Source organism: Suricata suricatta, chromosome 8 (genome assembly GCF_006229205.1).
Source record: "Suricata suricatta isolate VVHF042 chromosome 8, meerkat_22Aug2017_6uvM2_HiC, whole genome shotgun sequence".
NCBI classification, from domain to species: domain Eukaryota; kingdom Metazoa; phylum Chordata; class Mammalia; order Carnivora; family Herpestidae; genus Suricata; species Suricata suricatta.
The window spans coordinates 87,167,136-87,185,057 of record NC_043707.1 but is presented as its reverse complement, the minus strand read 5'-3'; the positions used below and the strand labels follow the sequence as shown (position 1 = coordinate 87,185,057).

At 42.8% G+C, this 17,922-nt stretch overlaps 1 protein-coding gene across 5 annotated transcripts in view; it reads right to left on the bottom strand.

The window, feature by feature from the left end:
- Positions 1 to 17,922, bottom strand: part of WLS (Wnt ligand secretion mediator) — a 102,798-nt gene that overhangs the window by 9,781 nt on the left and 75,095 nt on the right. For 3 of the 5 annotated variants that reach the window (XM_029945955.1, XM_029945956.1, XM_029945957.1), the window contains 7 exons: positions 17,488 to 17,624; positions 14,403 to 14,571; positions 12,720 to 12,817; positions 12,301 to 12,364; positions 10,188 to 10,331; positions 8,866 to 8,949; positions 2,390 to 2,543 (listed from right to left, as the gene is read on the bottom strand). In XM_029945955.1, the coding sequence (XP_029801815.1) occupies positions 2,390 to 2,543; positions 8,866 to 8,949; positions 10,188 to 10,331; positions 12,301 to 12,364; positions 12,720 to 12,817; positions 14,403 to 14,571; positions 17,488 to 17,624 (850 nt within the window). Of the gene's footprint in view, positions 1 to 2,389; positions 2,544 to 2,584; positions 2,819 to 2,946; positions 3,106 to 8,865; positions 8,950 to 10,187; positions 10,332 to 12,300; positions 12,365 to 12,719; positions 12,818 to 14,402; positions 14,572 to 17,487; positions 17,625 to 17,922 lie in introns of those variants that run through there. The other 2 variants (XR_003911486.1, XR_003911487.1) reach the window with 2 other exon arrangements.

Sequence of the window (17,922 nt, the reverse complement as noted above, 5' to 3'; positions counted from 1 at the left end):
GCTCCACACTGGGCTCGGTGCTGACAGTGCAGATCCTGCTTGTAATCCTCTCTCTTCCTCTGTCTCTGCCCCTCTCCCTCCATTAAAATAAATAAATAAATTTTAAGGACATCCAGATGGCCAACAGACACATGAAATGATGCTCAGTGTCACTCATCATCAGGGAAATACAAATCAAAACCACAGTGAGATACCACCTCACACCGGTCAGAGTGGCTAAAATGAACAAATCAGGAGACTACAGATGCTGGCAAGGGTGTGGAGAAACAGGCACCCTCCTACACTGTTGGTGGGAATGTAAACCAGTGCAGCTGCTCTGGAAAACAGTGTGGAGGTTCCTCAAAAACCTATCAACAGAACTCCCCTATGACCCAGCAATAGCACTGCTAGGGATGTTACCCAAAGGATACAGAAGTGCTGATGCATAGGGGCACATGTACCCCAATGTTCATTGTAACATGTTTAACAATAGCCAAATCATGGAAAGAGCCTAAATGTCCATCATCTGATGAATGGATCGAGAAGATGTGGTTTATCTATACAATGGAATACTACATGGCAATGAGAAAGAATGAAATCTAGCCATTCGTAGCAAGTGGATAGACCTTTAGGGTGTCATGCTAAGCGAAATAAGTCAGGCAGAGAAGGACAGATACCATATGTTTTCACTCATAGGTCTAACAGGAGAAACCTAACAGAGGACCATGGGGAGGGGAAGGGGGTTAAGAGTTAGGGAGAGGGTGGGAGGTAAATCATGAGAGACTCTTGAATACTGAAAACAAATTGAGGGCTGAAGGTGGAGGGGGAAAGGGGAAGAGGGTGATGGTCATGGAGGTGATCACTTGTGGGGAAGAGCACTGGGTGTTATATGGAAACCAACTTGAAAATAAACTATAAAAAAATAAATTTTATAAAAATAATCTGGGTAAACACTATTACTACTACCATTTAAAAAGATTTACAGTAAAAATTACTGTACTAAAGGCATTAAGATGTTTTGAAGCAAAAACTTCATTAATGCTGATTAAAAACTTAGTGATTCTCAAATTGTTTGACTACTAAAACCTATCAACATCCTAGGGCAACAATATCCTGTTGAATGCAGTTTGCTGATCTCCAACTGGGGTGATGAGGAATAGGTTTCAAGAAAAAGGAACCATTTTGAATGAGCCCAAAAGATGGGCAGGATTTTATTAAACCCAAATGGACACAGGATATGAATCAATTCATTCAACACACTCATGGTAAGCACTTGCTATGAGCAAGGCCCAGCTTGGTGCCACAGCAGCAGACATGCAGACCTTCCAGCCCTGATCTCTGTTCCAAGGCAGTGAAGGACACTGGCTCTGATTTGAGAAAGAACATCCTACATTTGAAGAATACCAAGTAAATGACTGGGGTAAAGGAGGTGTGAAAAAGAGAAGGAAGGATAAGGGTGGAGCCAAACAGTGTAGGCCTAAGTATTCAAAAGAAAGAGGAGCCGGGGGTATAGCTCAGGGGTAGAGCATTTGACTGCAAAAGAAAGAGGATCTACCAGATCCATTGCTTAGCAGGTCACTTCTTCCAAGTTAAGAGCATAGCCTAGGCAGGGATAGTCATTTCCCTCTGCTGTGGCTGGGAGAGAAACCCCAGACAAGCCCTTCCTTTCTTTGGGCCTCAGTTTCATCACCTACAACACAGCCAGACTGGCTAAGTTCCCTAAGGCTCCTTGTATCACAAACTGCTTGGGGACAGGTAAATAGATATTGGTCTGGATGCAGGGCAACAAACAGCCTTGCAGAATGAGTGGAGAAAAAAATGAAGCCAGCTCAATCTTCAACTCTCAGGACCTAGTTCCATTCTACCTGCTACCTTAAGATCTTGCCTCTCAAACCAGAAGAATAAATATGGCATAATCTCCAATAGTCAATTTTGCTCAAATTGAGGAAAGCAAATTTAAGTTTTATACTAAAATTGGCACATATTTCAGCCTAGAATGCAATATTCTTGATGTTTAAAGATTAAAAAAGTAGAAGACAGAGCACTTGGTTGGCTCAGTCAGTTGAGCATCGTACTTCAACTCAGGTCATGATCTCACGGTTCACGAGTTCAAGCCGATCACATCGGGCTAGCTGCTGTTAGCGCGCAGAGCCTGCTTCAGACCCTGCCCCTCCCCTGCTTGTGCTTTCTCAAAACTAAATAAAACATTAAAAACAAAACCAGAAGATGACTTAAAGAAATATCTGCCTTGTGCTGGCTTTTTGCCATATGGCTCCCCAGCCCCTCGGGGTGCTCACTGACATTTGGAGGGAAAGTCTGACTAGGGAACCCAGAGCCTTTGCTACGTGAGCCTTCCAGAGACTGAAGTCTATATCCTGAATACAGCTGTTCTAAGGAGACCGAAGCTCACCATTGGACTGGTCTTCCCCATAGTTCTTATGGGATGGTGCATATAGGAACATCAGAGCAAAGACATACAGGTTCCACATTCCATAGATGCCTGTGAAAAAGGCACTGTTCACTTGAACTGTGACACCGCCCCACTTCCAATGGCCTTCAGTCACCTATGGAAAAAGGACAGTGACATTCAATTAGAACCCAGAAGAAACAACCACCAAGACAGGAACCAAACAACACAAAAACACAAAACGACATTTGTCTTCTACACACAGGAAAAGTAAAGGGCCATGTAAGACTCCTTTTTAAATCTAAATCATACCAGTATGAATTTAGGTTCCTATATTTACTAAATTCACAGTCAGTGGTTCTCACATTGGCTGTACATCCCAGAGAGTCACCCAGAGACGATCTCTTCCTTAAACAGCAGTACACAGTTATCCTTAATTAAAAGAAATTGTGTTTGAGTATCACACTTATCCCTAACTATAACTCCTCTGTTCTCTGTCTTCCCAGCTAGATGTAACTCCCTGTAGGCAGATCCCATTTCTGATGTGATTACTGTCATACCCTCGGTGCCTGATGCATCACACTGGCTCAATGAAGACGAGTTGATTAAAGAAGCAAATGAGTGAGAGCAAGTAGCTTTCCTTAGTGGGCCATTGTGGGGAAGCAGAGAGATACAGGCTTAGAGTCAGAGACGGGATTCAGTGCAGACTTCACCACTCACTGTTTAAAGTAAGAGAAGTAAGATTACAACTCTGAACTTCAATTTCCTTAAGTGCAGTATAAAAACTTGCAGGGTTACTGAGGAGAATTAAGTAAACATATTCCTAGAAATTTCCTGACACACAGTAAACACTTAATAAATCTTAGGTCTTACACTGTCATTCTATCTAAGTCACTCATGAAGGTAATTATGAAGATTTCATATGCTTTACAATTCCACAAGAATGTTTGGAGGCTGCTTGTGTCTATGTTAATGACCTGATAATTGTTTTGAGGGCTGTCTGATGACACATGGTTTACACTAAGAACTGTCAACAGAACTGTTGACCTGGGTGACTAAAAATGTGTGCCAGCTCAGGGATCAGTGAAAGGATCCTGACTACTTCTGCTTGTTACAGGAAATCTTAAATGGGAGTAAGAAAAACTGGACAAATGTTCCTGTGATAACTTCATGAGGCTGGGTTATGCAAGCCATCTCTAGGAGTCCCTTCGTCTAGAAGCTGAAGTGTAAGATGGTAAGTTTTATCTAAATGCTAATGACTTTAACAAGCAGGCAGATTTCACCTCCTGTTCATGAAGTTATAGTCTCTATTCATTTGACACCATCATTATAGCCCATGACCCCATGGGCCCCAGGCATAATAAAGCTGTAAGTACAGGTGTTTCCTTTTGAAAGACCTGGAGAGTCAATTAATTAGGTTAACTAATTGTTCACTTACCAGTTTTCATTTCGCCTTGGATACATAATTTTTCATTTTTGTGATGCATAAACCACCACTGCAAACTCCTATTTATTTTAAAAAGTAATTCACTTGATGTGACGTGCTCAGGAGTATTTTTTGGCAAAGAAGAATTTCATAACCGTTACTCATTTTAGAACAATGTACAAGCATTCAAGCTACTTAGGACTGACTTCTTAGCAATGTCTCCAAATGTCACTCTTCTTAAAGAAGAATATCCTAACTTTATAAACATTACAGTACTTCGGGCATACTTAAGATAACTTTTAGTGCATAAAATGGAAGAGGAGAGGAAGTCTTAAGATAGTCCCCAGAAATATATGTACCTGCTGTCATAACCCAGGGAACCCTTCTGTATGTGATGAAGGAGGGGAAGCTGGGCTGGGAACTATGGGTAAGATGGAGTAAGGCAGTTCTGATTTTCTTCTACTCTGTTAAGGCAGTGGGCCCCTCAATAGAGGAAGGGCCTGCAAGAGACCCTACTTCCTATGACATGAGCTGGGAATACTCAGAACTTTTTTAATTTTGCTGAAACTGATTCTTGTCAGGACTGGCATGACTAATCTCAAGGAAATAGCCACTTGAATTCCAGGTACACAATGGTATTCGATAGATAGATGTTTGTTGAATGAATATAGGCAAAAGTACTGGCATGTGCAGGAATGGCAGTGTAAATCCATGGGAGTAGAAAGGGAAAGTAGAAACAATCACTCTAGAGAAATATCTGATCACAAAGTAAAGAGAAAATATCGTGTTCCATAGTAAATAATGAGAATTTTACTTAAAAGTAAAGTGTCAATGGCTAATAAGTGTTATTTCACTTAAATATTGCTCTCTAACACATATATTAACAAAACTGACTTTTTAAAATAATAACAAAGATAATGATAGTTGACATTTACAGTGTCAGTGCTAACACAGGCACTATAGTAAGAATCTTACATGGAAGATATCAGTCTTAATAACGGCTTTATGAGGTAGGCAGATAATATTTCCACTCAATCTATGGTCAACTGTGCCATAGGGAGGTATACATTATCTCACCCAAGATCGCTCAGCCAGAAAGTTATGGCTCTGACTCCAAAAGAAGGTATTCTTAACAGTGGGAGTATTATGGTAAACAGGGGTGAGTGTGTTAAATTAGCATATGGAAAACCAAACTTCCCTTGAAAATTCACTTAATTAACCATAATGCACATTATCATACACAGGTTTGTATATTCAAATTCGTATAGTAATACATATGCACTATTTGTCCTAGACATAGTAATCCACAGTAGACTGGATATATATGCAAAGTACAACTTTCCAGTCCAACCACTGAAATGAAAATGCTCATCCGTGAGGGACACACAGGCGCTCGGGTGGCCTGAGGAGCCACAGCAGATTCGTGCCCCCATCTCATGCTTGCTGTGAGACGCATGCACCTTGCTTAGCATGGAGCTGCAGAATTACCCAGACCCATAATCTGTCATCTCTAAATGTATTATTTCCTGCTGGGGGCAAAGAGTTGAATTTGCATAAATGAGCTGTATACACAGTGTCACTCAACTGTGTGCGTGCCCTTCTCCTCTCAGTTATTCCTGCCCGAGACCTCCGGAGCTCTGAAAACATGCCAACCAACATGAACCACAGTGAGCAGCCTCAACAGAGCAGGCCCTGGAAATCCAAAATCTTATTAACACCAAGGCAGAGAGGGGACACTCACCCTATTTTAACTTCTGGAGAAAAAAAATCAGATAGCCCCCACGGAAAAAGGAAAAAAAAAAGAAAAGAAAATCATCTTCCCTCTACATAAGTCTTATTTCTAAAAGTCCCTGTTTTTCCTGATTTAACATTTGAACAATTTACTTTTGTGTGAAACCACCCAATTATACCCCTGGAGCCAAGTGAAGGTCAAATCCTTTTACACCCAGTAGTCTTGACAACCAACATTCCACTTAACAACAAGATTTCCAAATCCCAGACACAGGCTCTCTTACTGGAAACATTTCCTCTGTAAGTAGCAGAATGAAGTGATCACATACACACAAAAGAGCTGGGGACAGGCTCTCTGGGAGTTTGCTGCATGTGGCTTGACCTGAATGTCAGGCACCTGGGGGTCCCCTTAGTGAAGGTTGGTGACCTTCTCCCCTGCATTGCACTTCTGTTCCCTACTGTCTGCCACCTCTAAACGGAACGCCTCTTTCTTTTCCAGAGGGAAGGGGCTAAAATACCAGACTGTGATGTACCATCTCTCGGTTGCTATGACTGAGGCCATTAAAATGGCAGGCATTAAAAGACTGCCCCTCAGGACCCAGCTACAAAGCCTCAAGGTCACTGCATTCCACAGCTTCCTGTTAGCCCTTCATTCCTGGCCTCAGAGCTTCAATATCCTGGCGAGATCCCCTCGCATTATATTTCATGGGGCTTAAATGCAAGCTCTCTCAGCAAGCCTGAGAGTATAATGGGAGTTTTAATACATTCCTTTTACCTAAGGCTGGGATCTATTTCAAAAAGTTACCCAATGGGTTTTCTTTCAGGTGAGCTCATTGCTGAGACATTCCAAAATGACATTAAAAAATAAATCCTCTGATGACTATATTAGTACAGTACCTGGGACATTGAGAGTTATGCCTGAAAACGTCTTAGATATCTATAAATAAACCTTAAAAAAATAACCCAGCAGGAGGAATGTGAGGAGCTAATGGAATCCAAAAGAACTCGCTGCTACCCCCTTGGAGTTGAAATCCACTCCAGGCTGACTGTCGCGGCAGATATAAAAAGCCAGCCACAGGCTGGAACTGTGTTAGAAAATACTGGGGCAATGGAATATTAATCTTTTTCTCCAAAGAAAAGCCACAAACTCTGCTCCTTAGAAGAACTGGCCTACCTTGCTTTAAAAAGGTGCGCTCTCTAACATATACAAGGCTAAATTTGGGCAACATGTAGCTGCTCAAAGATTGGCCAGTTGTCCCTTCTTGACTTCAGGTGGAAGGGACCCTCTGCAGAGCCAGGAGAGTAAGTGGCACAGGGACTGTGGGAGTGTGGCTTCAGCCTTCAGAGGTGGCAGACACACACGTTAGGATCCAAAGTGCCCTTTCTTTCGGCCTCCCTGAGAGCGTATCTTGGGACTGCCTTTTACTTTTCAGTAGATTTGAGGTTCTGTTTCTCCAAGCGTGCCCTGCTCTCTCGGACCCCCCCAGCTGACCGTGTTAAGGGTCACGGCACGTTACCGAGGCACTGGAGGACGGGACACTTTGGTCACACAAGAGAACTGGCCAAAGAAGTCAGGCCTCAGACACCCTTGTTTGAATCTTAGCTGGTAGAATAAAAAACTCAGTCAGATTTGAAATATTTTTACTGCATTTGGAGTGGTGAGTGAGGTTTCCAAAGCTTTATAAGCAAACAGTCTGATACAAACACAGCACTGGTGTAGGTCACAGCAGATGTGGTAAGCAGAACTTATGAAGATAGATATGCATATTTGTCTTATTTTTTTTCCACATTCATGTCAGCCTTCAACAGCAACACTACTAACACTGCCCGGTTAGTGCTCCCAGGGGCTCCTAACTTGGGTCAGAGGCACCCTTGGATGTCTTTCCATAAAGTTTGAGGCGTCCATGAACAGGAATGAGAACAATTATACCTTTATTTTCACCAGTTTCTGGCTGAAAGTTACCATTTCTTTCGTTTATGAATGTAGAAAACAACTTCCTGTTAATATTAGCACCACTGCTAATTCTGCCACCAACAGAAACCATATTTTCATATCAATCGCAATTATAGACATAGATCTGTAATATCTGTAACATATATAATTGCAAATACCTATATATCTGATTCCCTTTGAAATCCAAAGTATTTTATTTTATTCATTTAAAAACATTCTGAGAAGAGGCCCACAGCCTCCACCAGCTTGCCCAAGGGGGTCTATGGCACAAAAAAGCACAGGAGCCCCTCTCAGGAAGTTAGCTAGCAGGAAGACAAGTCTGGCTCTAAGGCTCTATCTGCACTACTTACAGTCTCAGTTTAGGCCAAATACAGGGATGGCAGAACACCTGGCCAAAAAAAAAGTCAAAATGTCTGCGTTCTGGTCCCTAACTTACTGAATGTCCTCTGGAATGTTCCCTGGCACAACATTTACCCTTTTTCCTATTTGCAAGAGCACAGTTATTCCTGCCCGCCATGTGCCAAGCACTCTGCAGATCACTTTGCAAGCACTCCTTCCTGTGATCCTGATAGCCACCTTTTGCAGCAGTACCATTATGATATCCATTCTACATGTAAGAAACTTCAACCTTAGAATGTGAAATAACCCATCAACAGTCCCATCCGGCTGGAAAACAGCACAAATGGGAAATGTCTCCAAGACCATTCGATTTCATATCCCAGCAACTGGGGTAGCAAACCTTACCCTACTTCCCCACAGGATTTTTGTGAAGCTCCAGTGAATGACAGAAAGGTGACATGTCAGACTTAAATGGCACTTGCCAGTTTCCAAATCCAGTTACCAAGATTTTAAAATTATTACCATTACTGAGGTCATCAAGAGAACAAGTTTGAGTTTTGGAAATAACCAGCAGAAAGGTAAGCTTCTATCAAGGGCACTTGTGAATTATATTTCATGTTTAAGTGGCAATATAATTACTGCAGAGAATGGCTGATGGACTGTAAAAGGATCTACGTTAATACTAGATAAGGATCAAATCAAACTGATACTTGCTTCTTGGTGTTCTGCTATAGGGCTTGAAAAGTGTCATCTCTTAAGTAAATGAAGCGAGTGCCCTTCAATCTGGCTGCAGGCTTTTAATTTATTCAGCAACTTCTTCCCAGGAGGCTGTACCAAAAGAGACAATTCCGTCCACCTCTGGCCAGGTGATATGTCCCAGATTGGAGCAGCCTTAAAAACATGGTGTGAAGAGCTTCCCAGCATTAGAGCCTCCCTGCTCCTTCCTCAGCAGCCCTCTAGAATTTTCTATGCAGAGTAGAGGCACCTTTCCAGGTACATTCTCACCCTGACTGTTCAGGATCCACTTACCTGACTAACAATGAAGAAAATGACAGTCATAGCAGCACAGGCCAAGGTGATCAGCATGAGGAACTTGAACCTGAAAATCAGCCCCTATTAGGAAGGAGAAAAAGAGTAGCTGAACACTCTGCCAGCCAGTACCAATCCTTTTCTCGATATATAAATCTATTAAAAAAAACTAATTTAAAAGAAATCTATAAAACCAAATCCCTGAGAGTGACTAGTAAAATAATTTCACATAGTAACATTTCTCCAGCATAGGTGAATGTGGCTGAAAAATTTATTGGGCCAAATATTTCTTATGTTCTTATCTCTCATGAAACAGTGATACCAGAGCCTGGGAAATTATATTCACAGCACGTTGTGAGCCTGCTAATTTCCCTGCTAAGCTGGTTATGCTTCTCTGCAAGGGTTCAAAGTCACCAAATCCAAGTTTTCTGCGGTTGTAATAAAATTCTGCTCCAGTGAACAAAAAGAAATGTGCATATTAATCAACATGAAGTGGATTGGGTTGAATTTTCTCATGTGTCACTCCAGCTCCAGAGACAGGCAAAGCTTCAGAAAGTGCCCAGGGTTTCCTGAGAGCAGGATTTAAGGGAACCTCGGTTTCAGGGGAGACACACCTCTTATTCAGGGGCTCTTAGCTGCAGATCTACTGCATATATAAACCCAGGGGTTCTGCAGTTTCTGTTTCTTTTCACGGAGGAATTAGGCCCATGGCTCTCCAAGGACAGCCACTTAGACATGAGTCCAAGGGATCCTTGAGAAATTAAGAATGTGTTGCTTACATTAGAGATTAGAGGATATTGAATGTTTTCCCTTGAATGAGACACGTAATACATAAACAGAGATTACTGAATTCTATCTGATCACCTGCTGGGTAGGTTAGAGGAAATGTAGCCTCTTGGGAGTCTAAAAATCAGGTCACCTGGGCTAAAGCCCAGTCTCAAGGCTGATTCTCAGCAAGGTAACCTTACCTAAAGCCTCACCCCAGCCAAAGCCTGATTCTACCCTAGTCAAATCTCCCATCTAGTATCACCTACATTCCATTCCAAAGCTGAAGAACCTGCTGAACAAGTTCACCCCTACTGAGGACAGAAAGACATATGTACCACAGAAAACTCCCAGATCCACACAGGCCAGCTGGATGTTTTTAGAGTCCGATTTAGCCTCTTATTTCACCCAGAGATCCTATATTACATGAGAGCCTCTCAAAGTGTATTTGAAACAAAGGCTTCTAATCTCCTGGCATAGGTGTGTGGTGTGTGTTTACACATTAAGCAGGAGACACTGAGTTACCAGATCCTGCACGAGCCAAGGGACTTGCTCACCTCGTAGTGCAGCCGCCGGACTTTGCTCATGGCTGGCAGGCTGGACTGCTTCCCACTGATGTTCCGAAACACCTGAAACACCATGAAGCACAGAAACAGGAAGTAGAGGCAGAGGCAGATGCCAGCCACAATGATGAAGGCCATCTGGTGGTTTCCAGTAAAGGAAATGGCAGGCTAGGTGGGGACACAAGCACTTCGCAGCTCTGTTGCCAACAACACTCTCTGTCTCCAAATAGTTAGACAATTTTCAGGGGGATAAAATACTAAAACCTGGCATTCTAATGTCAGTGATAGAGATTTTCTAACATAAAAGTACAACAGAATGGAATGAACCAAACTGCTTTCTGAGGCAAGGAAAAAGAGGAACAGAGCCTTGCTTGTTAGAAATGCAGACTCCAGGGCCCACTCAGACCTACTAAGTAAGAATCTGCCTCTTACAAGATTCCCAGGAGATATGTATGTACAATGAATTTGAGAAGCACTAAAATACCAGATATGGTTGGAAATTACTGATCAGGTAGAACACTGCATTAAAATCACCCAAAGAGCTAAAATGAAGCCCAGGTTTCACTGACAATATGTGAAATCAGATTTTCCAAGAGCAGGGAAACCGAGTTTGAGAACCAATGGTCTAATTGGTCCTTGGATTTATAAGGAGATGGAGACACGCTGGAATTAGGAAGTGATGGAGTGGGGGATGGGACAGCCATGACAGCTGAAAGGGATGCTGGGTATGGAACAGAAGTCCTTGAAGTAAAACCAGGGAGGAAGTCCTGTTTGCAATCTTCTGTTACCACAAGAAAAATCCTGTTAAATGGGACAGGGAGCAGAAGGACAGATGGCCAAGTTGGGAATGGGGGGGCGGGGGGGGGGGCACAGTATATACTTTGAAACTGATCAGGGCAACTCTGAGACCTATCTTTAAAGCTCAGCTTGAGACCCACCAAGGATTGGGGTACACTGAGCTGGCTTGGGAGGAGGGGACCTGAATGCAAGTCCTTTCTGCTCCACCTCTACCCCCACAATGCATATTTTAAAGTATTTTAACAAGTGTGAACTCTGCATGTATATTTCATTAAATAATACATTTAATGCAGTTTCTCTTTCTTCCCTAAAGCCAACAGTACCCTAGAATGAAGAAAATATAGCTTTTTGCTACAAGACCTAACATTTTATTTGCCTCCCTGAACCTCCATCATATCTGTACAAGGAAAGGGTTGAAGTAGATTTAACATAATGAATATTTCCTGTGTTGTGCAGCTCATTTTTGGGGAAGAAGGATGGGAGTCATGTAGAGCTCAACTCTCTCATCTTTCAGGTAATGATACTACTGACTCAGTTTGCTCACAAACTTCCTCTGATGTTAAGAAGCCCAGAAACACATCATGGCCGGACAAAGCATTATTTACCAGCACATGACAAGATATTCTCCATCAGGAAATAATACAACTCCAGCCTTTCTCCCCATTACAGAGGAGAGTCTTTTTCTCCCAAAGCACTTGACATATTATTCAGGAAGATAAAATATTTAAATCCAGCATCCTAAAGGGGATAAGCTAAGACCCTCGCTTCTGCTTCATGAAGATGACTCAGACAGAGTTGAGGCCAACCAACCAGAAGCATCGGCAACTCCTCTGGAACTAATCACCTTAGCCTTATCTCCATTTGGTCTCAGAAACTAATGGCAGCAGCACTGTAGGCCGGCACACCAAGGTCACTGTGAGAAGTCCCGCACACAGATGACTTCAGAAACGGGCTCTTCCACGAGGGCCCAGATATGAACCTCTGTGGCTGTAGGGAAAAGCTAGCCATGCTGGAGTCTGTGGTAAACAAGCATATAGATCATTCAGACAGGCTCTGGTAAGACTAGCAAGTCTGATCTGGCTGCGCTGTGAGGACACACTGCAACTTCCTCATTTTGTTTCCTCTCACGGGGCTTAAAAGCAAGCATTCATTCTTCTTCTTTGCCTTAATTGTGCCATTATCACTGGTCTGAGGATCAAAGCACTGGCCGAGCACACACGGAGAACATTAGCAGGACTTAGAAAATCATGTTGGGGGACCAGGCAGCTATGGCAAGAAATGAAACCCTGAACCCATCAAGGAAGGATACAGCCAGCTCTGTTCCAACATCTGTAGTCCAGATACTGTAGAAGGGATTCGTGAGCTGTACCCCTCTACAAAGAAAAACGATATGAAAAGACACAATTAATACAGAGGCAAAGGGGAACTTTCCTTTTTATGCATTCTTAGCCTCTCAGCCAGAGGGATGGGGGCTGTATTTAGACTAAGAAAAGTTCACAGATTTAAGGGAAACAGACTCTGAAGGACAGAGCCAGCATGAATATTTTCCATCTATAAAGGGCTTTGTCTTTGATTTGATCCCAATCCTTATCTGAGGATGTGACCATGTCCAATGCTTTCACCCCCTAGGCTCCCGGCCACCCTTCCTCTCCTTGAATACCTCTAAAGGAGCTGGAGTGGAAACAGGGATGCACATTTTAGCCCAGGACCCCCCAGGCCCGTACTCACCTCTCACACATGTCAAATATGAAGAGGCAGAAAGAGCCAACAGCAATTGGTCCAACTTGTTTCCAATACCCTGCTATGTGATTCCGCTCATGCTGATCCTGAGGAAAAGCAAATTGAGAAAAGAGATAGGGAAAAGCAAAGCACTTCTATAGGTACATCAGTCATTCAAACACCTGTTGTATATCAAGCATCATGCTAGACTCTAGACAGAGGAGAATGAGTAAGACCAAAATCTTTGTTCCAAAGGAGCTCATTGTTATCAGCCCATCCATAGGGGCCCTCACAGGGATAGGAACAGGATGCTATGGGAACCCAAAGAAAGGTCTGTGCCCTCAGCAGTAGGAGATCTGTGGTCTGCAAAACAACCCGTTCAGAGTTAAATTCCTATGTGACATAACACTTGTGTTTGATCAGGCGGGTGGTCCCCAGAGGACAAAATAAAGACTCTAAGGCATTAAAATATGTCAGGAGATATATCAATATCTCTCACAGTTAGGAGAACAGACATATATTCTCCCTATCTTCATTAAAATCAAGAGTAGTACCTCTTGAGAGATACACAAAGATGCCAAGAAATGGAGTGTGAAGGAATGTAAAGTGAGAAAACAGGGAGAGGCAGAAGACAAAGTGTAGCAGCCAGGCTGGAGCCCAGGTGGGACACTGCACACAACCCACTCTGGGGACCCCACTGTGGCAGGCTGTGCTGCCCTACCTGAGTCCCTGCTGTGAGGGCTCATCCTCAGCACACCACTGCTGGAGGAGCCCTCGCGCCTACTCCAGCAGCAGGCTAACCCCTCTCTCTCCTCTCACAGTTCTCCTAGAAGGGCTGCAAGCCTTCAGAAGCAATGACCAAACCACCATGGAATTTAAAAACAGTCTACTACTAGGAAGCTGACAGCGCCGGACAGGAGGACCCAGCTCCAGCTGGCACATCCCCTCAGCCCAACGCGATGACTACTCCATTCTTATTTTTATTGACGGTACCCTCAGTCCCTCCTGAAATATGATTTCATGTCTGTGCAAACCGAGACCAGGGAGGTGACAGGGGTCACTAGGCCACCTGGACAAGTTACCAACGGCAAAGAGCCAGGCCCACATTTGCTGAGGTTACTTTGATCCTGGGGACAAGCAGAGCTGAAGCCCAAGAAGAAGAAACAGTAGGAATTGTTGGCATTTATGTGTTTATTTTCTATAAAAAATATATCATCTCATTTATTATTTAAAAAAATTTTAAATGCTTTTTATTTATTTTTGAGAGACAGAGAGAGACAGTGCGAGCAGGGGAGGCTCAGAGAGAGGGGGAGGTACAGAATCTGAAGCAGGCTCCAGGCTCTGAGCTAGCTGTCAGCACAGGGCTTGATGTGGGGCTCAAACCATGAACTGTGAGGTCATGACCTGAGCGGAAGCTGGATTCCGGAAGCTCAACTGACTGAGCCACCCAGGTGCTGCCACCATCTCATTTAAATCTCACAAAAACTCCAGGAGTTAGGCCTTTAAAATCCATCTTACAGACAAGAAACCTGAAATTCTGACCAATTAAATGGCTTGCCTAAGGCCAAACGGCTAGCTAGCAAGTGTTGGAGTAGGAATTTGAACCAACGGTCGGACTCCAGAGCTCAGCCCTGCAACCACTAGTTTATTTTGCCTCACACACCATCCGTTCCTTCGTCAGGAGGCTCGTACCATCATGTGCTCGCCACAGAAGATGATCCAGAAGGAGAGAAGCATCGCGTAGAAGATGCCCTGTCGGATGTCGCCAAACAGCAGCATCCAGGTCCAGTCGAAGCCAATGGAAAACCACTCCACCGGGATGTTGATAAAAGTCATGGAAATCCCAAGGGCAAAGATGACTCTGATCACGAAAGAATATCAGGAAAACTGCTTTATTCATCTGGGAGGCAGATTTAAAAAAAAACAACCCGGTTTTGGGAAATGTGATGTTACGTATTGGGACCGAAGCCACACGATCAGTGTCTTAGCTCTCATGAAAATGTACACAGAGATGCAAAATGCCTTATTTTGTTGACTCTGCTACAGAACGAAGGAGTGTTAAATTAACCTTTTCTATATAATTGAACCTAACCTCCTTAATGCCCTGAACTTCATGTGGGTACCATATCAGATTAAGAGCTTCCTACAATGTTTTTCCCCTCCTCTGCCTTCTTAAGCAGACCTCATTGAACATAATTATCTTCATTACCTATTCAGGTAATCATTACCCTGATCATTAAGAACACTATTATCATCATTATTATGATATCCTCAGCAATTATGAACAAGCATGATTGTTTCTATAATCAATCACTCCAAACAACATGAAACACAATTTCTTTTAGCTGCTTGTTTAGTTTTTATTTTGCTCTTTCCCTATTGCACTATTAATTGCCATTGCTTTATCAAGTTCATTCACTTTGTCACTGATTTATTCATACTTTCATTCATACCTATGAAATACAAGGGTTAATTAAGCTCGGGTCACATACCAGGCATTTTGTTAGGGATACAGATACCTAAGAGAGTAGCCCTCTTCTACTCAAAGAGACATATGTAGTGGCTGAGCCAAATGAAGTATGACAAGTGATATGACAGAAGTGTGCACAGGCTACCACAGGGACTTCTAACTTTGACAGAGACAGAAACCAAAAGAAGCTGGGAGTCAAGACTGGGGAGATGAAAGAACATTTCAAGCAAAGGGAAAAGCCTGGATGGAGGCACAGAAGCCTGGAACAGCTTTAAGCATTTGGGGAGCTGCATGTAGCACATGCCAGGAAATGACATCGAATTAAATTAAAAAAAAAAAAAAAAAAAAAGGCTGAGCTCAAGAAGAAATGTGCCTACTCCATCAGAGAATTTCAAGTTTTCTGATGAAGAATCTCAAGTTGAAAGGACTGAGGACCCAGTAAGAAGGATAAACAGTGGAGTGATATCATTCATTCATTAAACACATTCATATTTATTAAATTCCTACCATGTGCCAGTCACTATTCTAAATACCGGGAATATATACAGAAGTAAACAAAGTAGGCAAGGCTCCAGCTCTAACGATGCTCACATTCATCAGGGGTGAGAGGATGGGTCTGGGAAGAAAGATAACAAATAGAGAATACACTGAAGAAAAATAAAGCAAGGTAAGAGAATAAAGAGAGAAGGAGTTCTACTTCATATAAGGTGGGGAGGAAAAAGTCTCTAAATAAGAGACATTATAGCAGGGCCTGAAGGAAATGAGGAAGTGAGCCACAAAGATATCTAGGAATGAGCATTTCAGACAAAGAGGACTGCAAATGCAAAGGTCATGGGGTGAGAGCATACCAGGCATGTCTGAGCATCATCAAGGGGGATGGTGAGGAGTAGAGAGGATAGCAGATGAAATCGGGGATCCAAGTGCTTTATAGACCAGGGCAAAGGAAATGAAAAGCCAACAGAGAGCTTTGAGCAGAGAAGTGATAAGATCTGATTTACACTTGAAAGGGAACACTGACTGCTTTGAGAATAGACTATAGGAAGGACAAGTGGAAGCAAGAAGAGCAACTGAAAGGCTATTTGCAATCATCCAGGTGAGAAATGAGAAATGATAGTGAGTTAGATTATGGTGGCAGCAATGATACAGTGAGATTTCCGGCTGGATTGGACAAGGGTGGGCAAAAAGACAGAAGTAAAGGAGAACTCCTACTTCTCTAACCTGAGCAGCTGAAAGGATGGAAGGACCATTTCCTTCTGTGGGGATGCCTAGGGGCAAGTTTGAAGTAGGAGGAAATAAAATGTTGTTCTTTGCATGTGTTACATTTTTGTGCAAGTGAAAATGTTAAATAAACAGCTGGAATATTTGGGTTGAGAGTTGGGAGAGCTTGAGGTTGAGGATATAAATTAAGAGTCATCGGCGTGGAGGTGATTTTTAAGACCACAACGCTAGACAACATCACTCTGGGAATAAGCATAGCTAATAAAGAGAAGAGGCCCAAAGACTGAGCACTGGCTTCAAAGTTTAAGAGGTTGAAAAGATGGTTGGAAACAGCACTGGAGACAGTGATGACCAGCGACGGAGGAGAATAACCATGAGAAGAGTGAAGGAGGCTCTGGGAAGAGAAAGGAAGTGACCAATTATGTCAAATGCTGGTGATAAGTCAAGTGAGAACTGAGAAGTGAGCATTGGATTTGGAATGTGAAGGTCACTGGTGATCCTGTCAAGAGCAGTTTTAATGAGGGGTGGAATGGGCTCAAGAAAGAACAGGTGGAGAAGATACATAGACAAGATTTTTGAGGAGTTTTGATGCAAAGAGGAGTAGAAAGACAGTGTGTGGCTTTAGGGGGGAAGTAGGAAAACTAAGAGTTTTGTCTAAGAATGTGAAATGGTATAGTGTGTTTGCACATTAATGAGAATAATCCAGCAGAAAGGAAAAGTCAGTAATGTGGGACAGAAAGAGGATGTAGCAATGAGCATATCGTCTTTATGGAGGTGAGAGGATTGGGTTTAGGAGCAAGGCAATTTGTTCACTGTGATGCAGAGAAGTATCTGACTCAGACCATGGGAATGAAGAGCAAAGACAGAATAGAGAGCCAGAAATGTGAGAAAGGTTTAATCCTTAGGATTTAATAATAATTTGCATGTGAAAGCTGAAAGAGTAAAAAAGAGTCCAGGATGATTCCTGGTCTAATCACCAGCCCAAGTACCACAGTGACCACTTGAACTAGACCCCAGCGAAACCAGCACCACAGCTGGCAGATCTGGGATGCCAGTGTTCTTTAAAAGTGCTCTGAAATCAGCTCTTACTTTTCTAGAAGCACTGGGGGTCGGGACATCATAGTGATCCTCCTCCAATACCACACCATAATGATGAAGATGCTGGGTGTAAGGAAGGTCTTCATGGCGAACCACACCTTGGTGAAGCCTCCATTTTGATGGATTCCCTAGACAAAGACCAATCATAATTTTGAAGGTGAATATATCTTAGTGTTATTTTCTCCCAGCAGATGTATTTTGGGGAGAAGTGAAAAGAGATCTTTTCTGCTGAACTTTTAAGATCAAGAGCTTTCACATTCATAGCATGTACTCTTCACCCCCCTACCCCTACACCCCTCCTCAGGCACTGTAAGAAATCTAAATAAAAGGCGAAAAAAAAAAATGGATCCACTCTATACAAAGGGAATCACTAAGAACATGATTAAAGATTTTTCTGTAAGGTTTTTTATTGAAAAATTGGAGCTA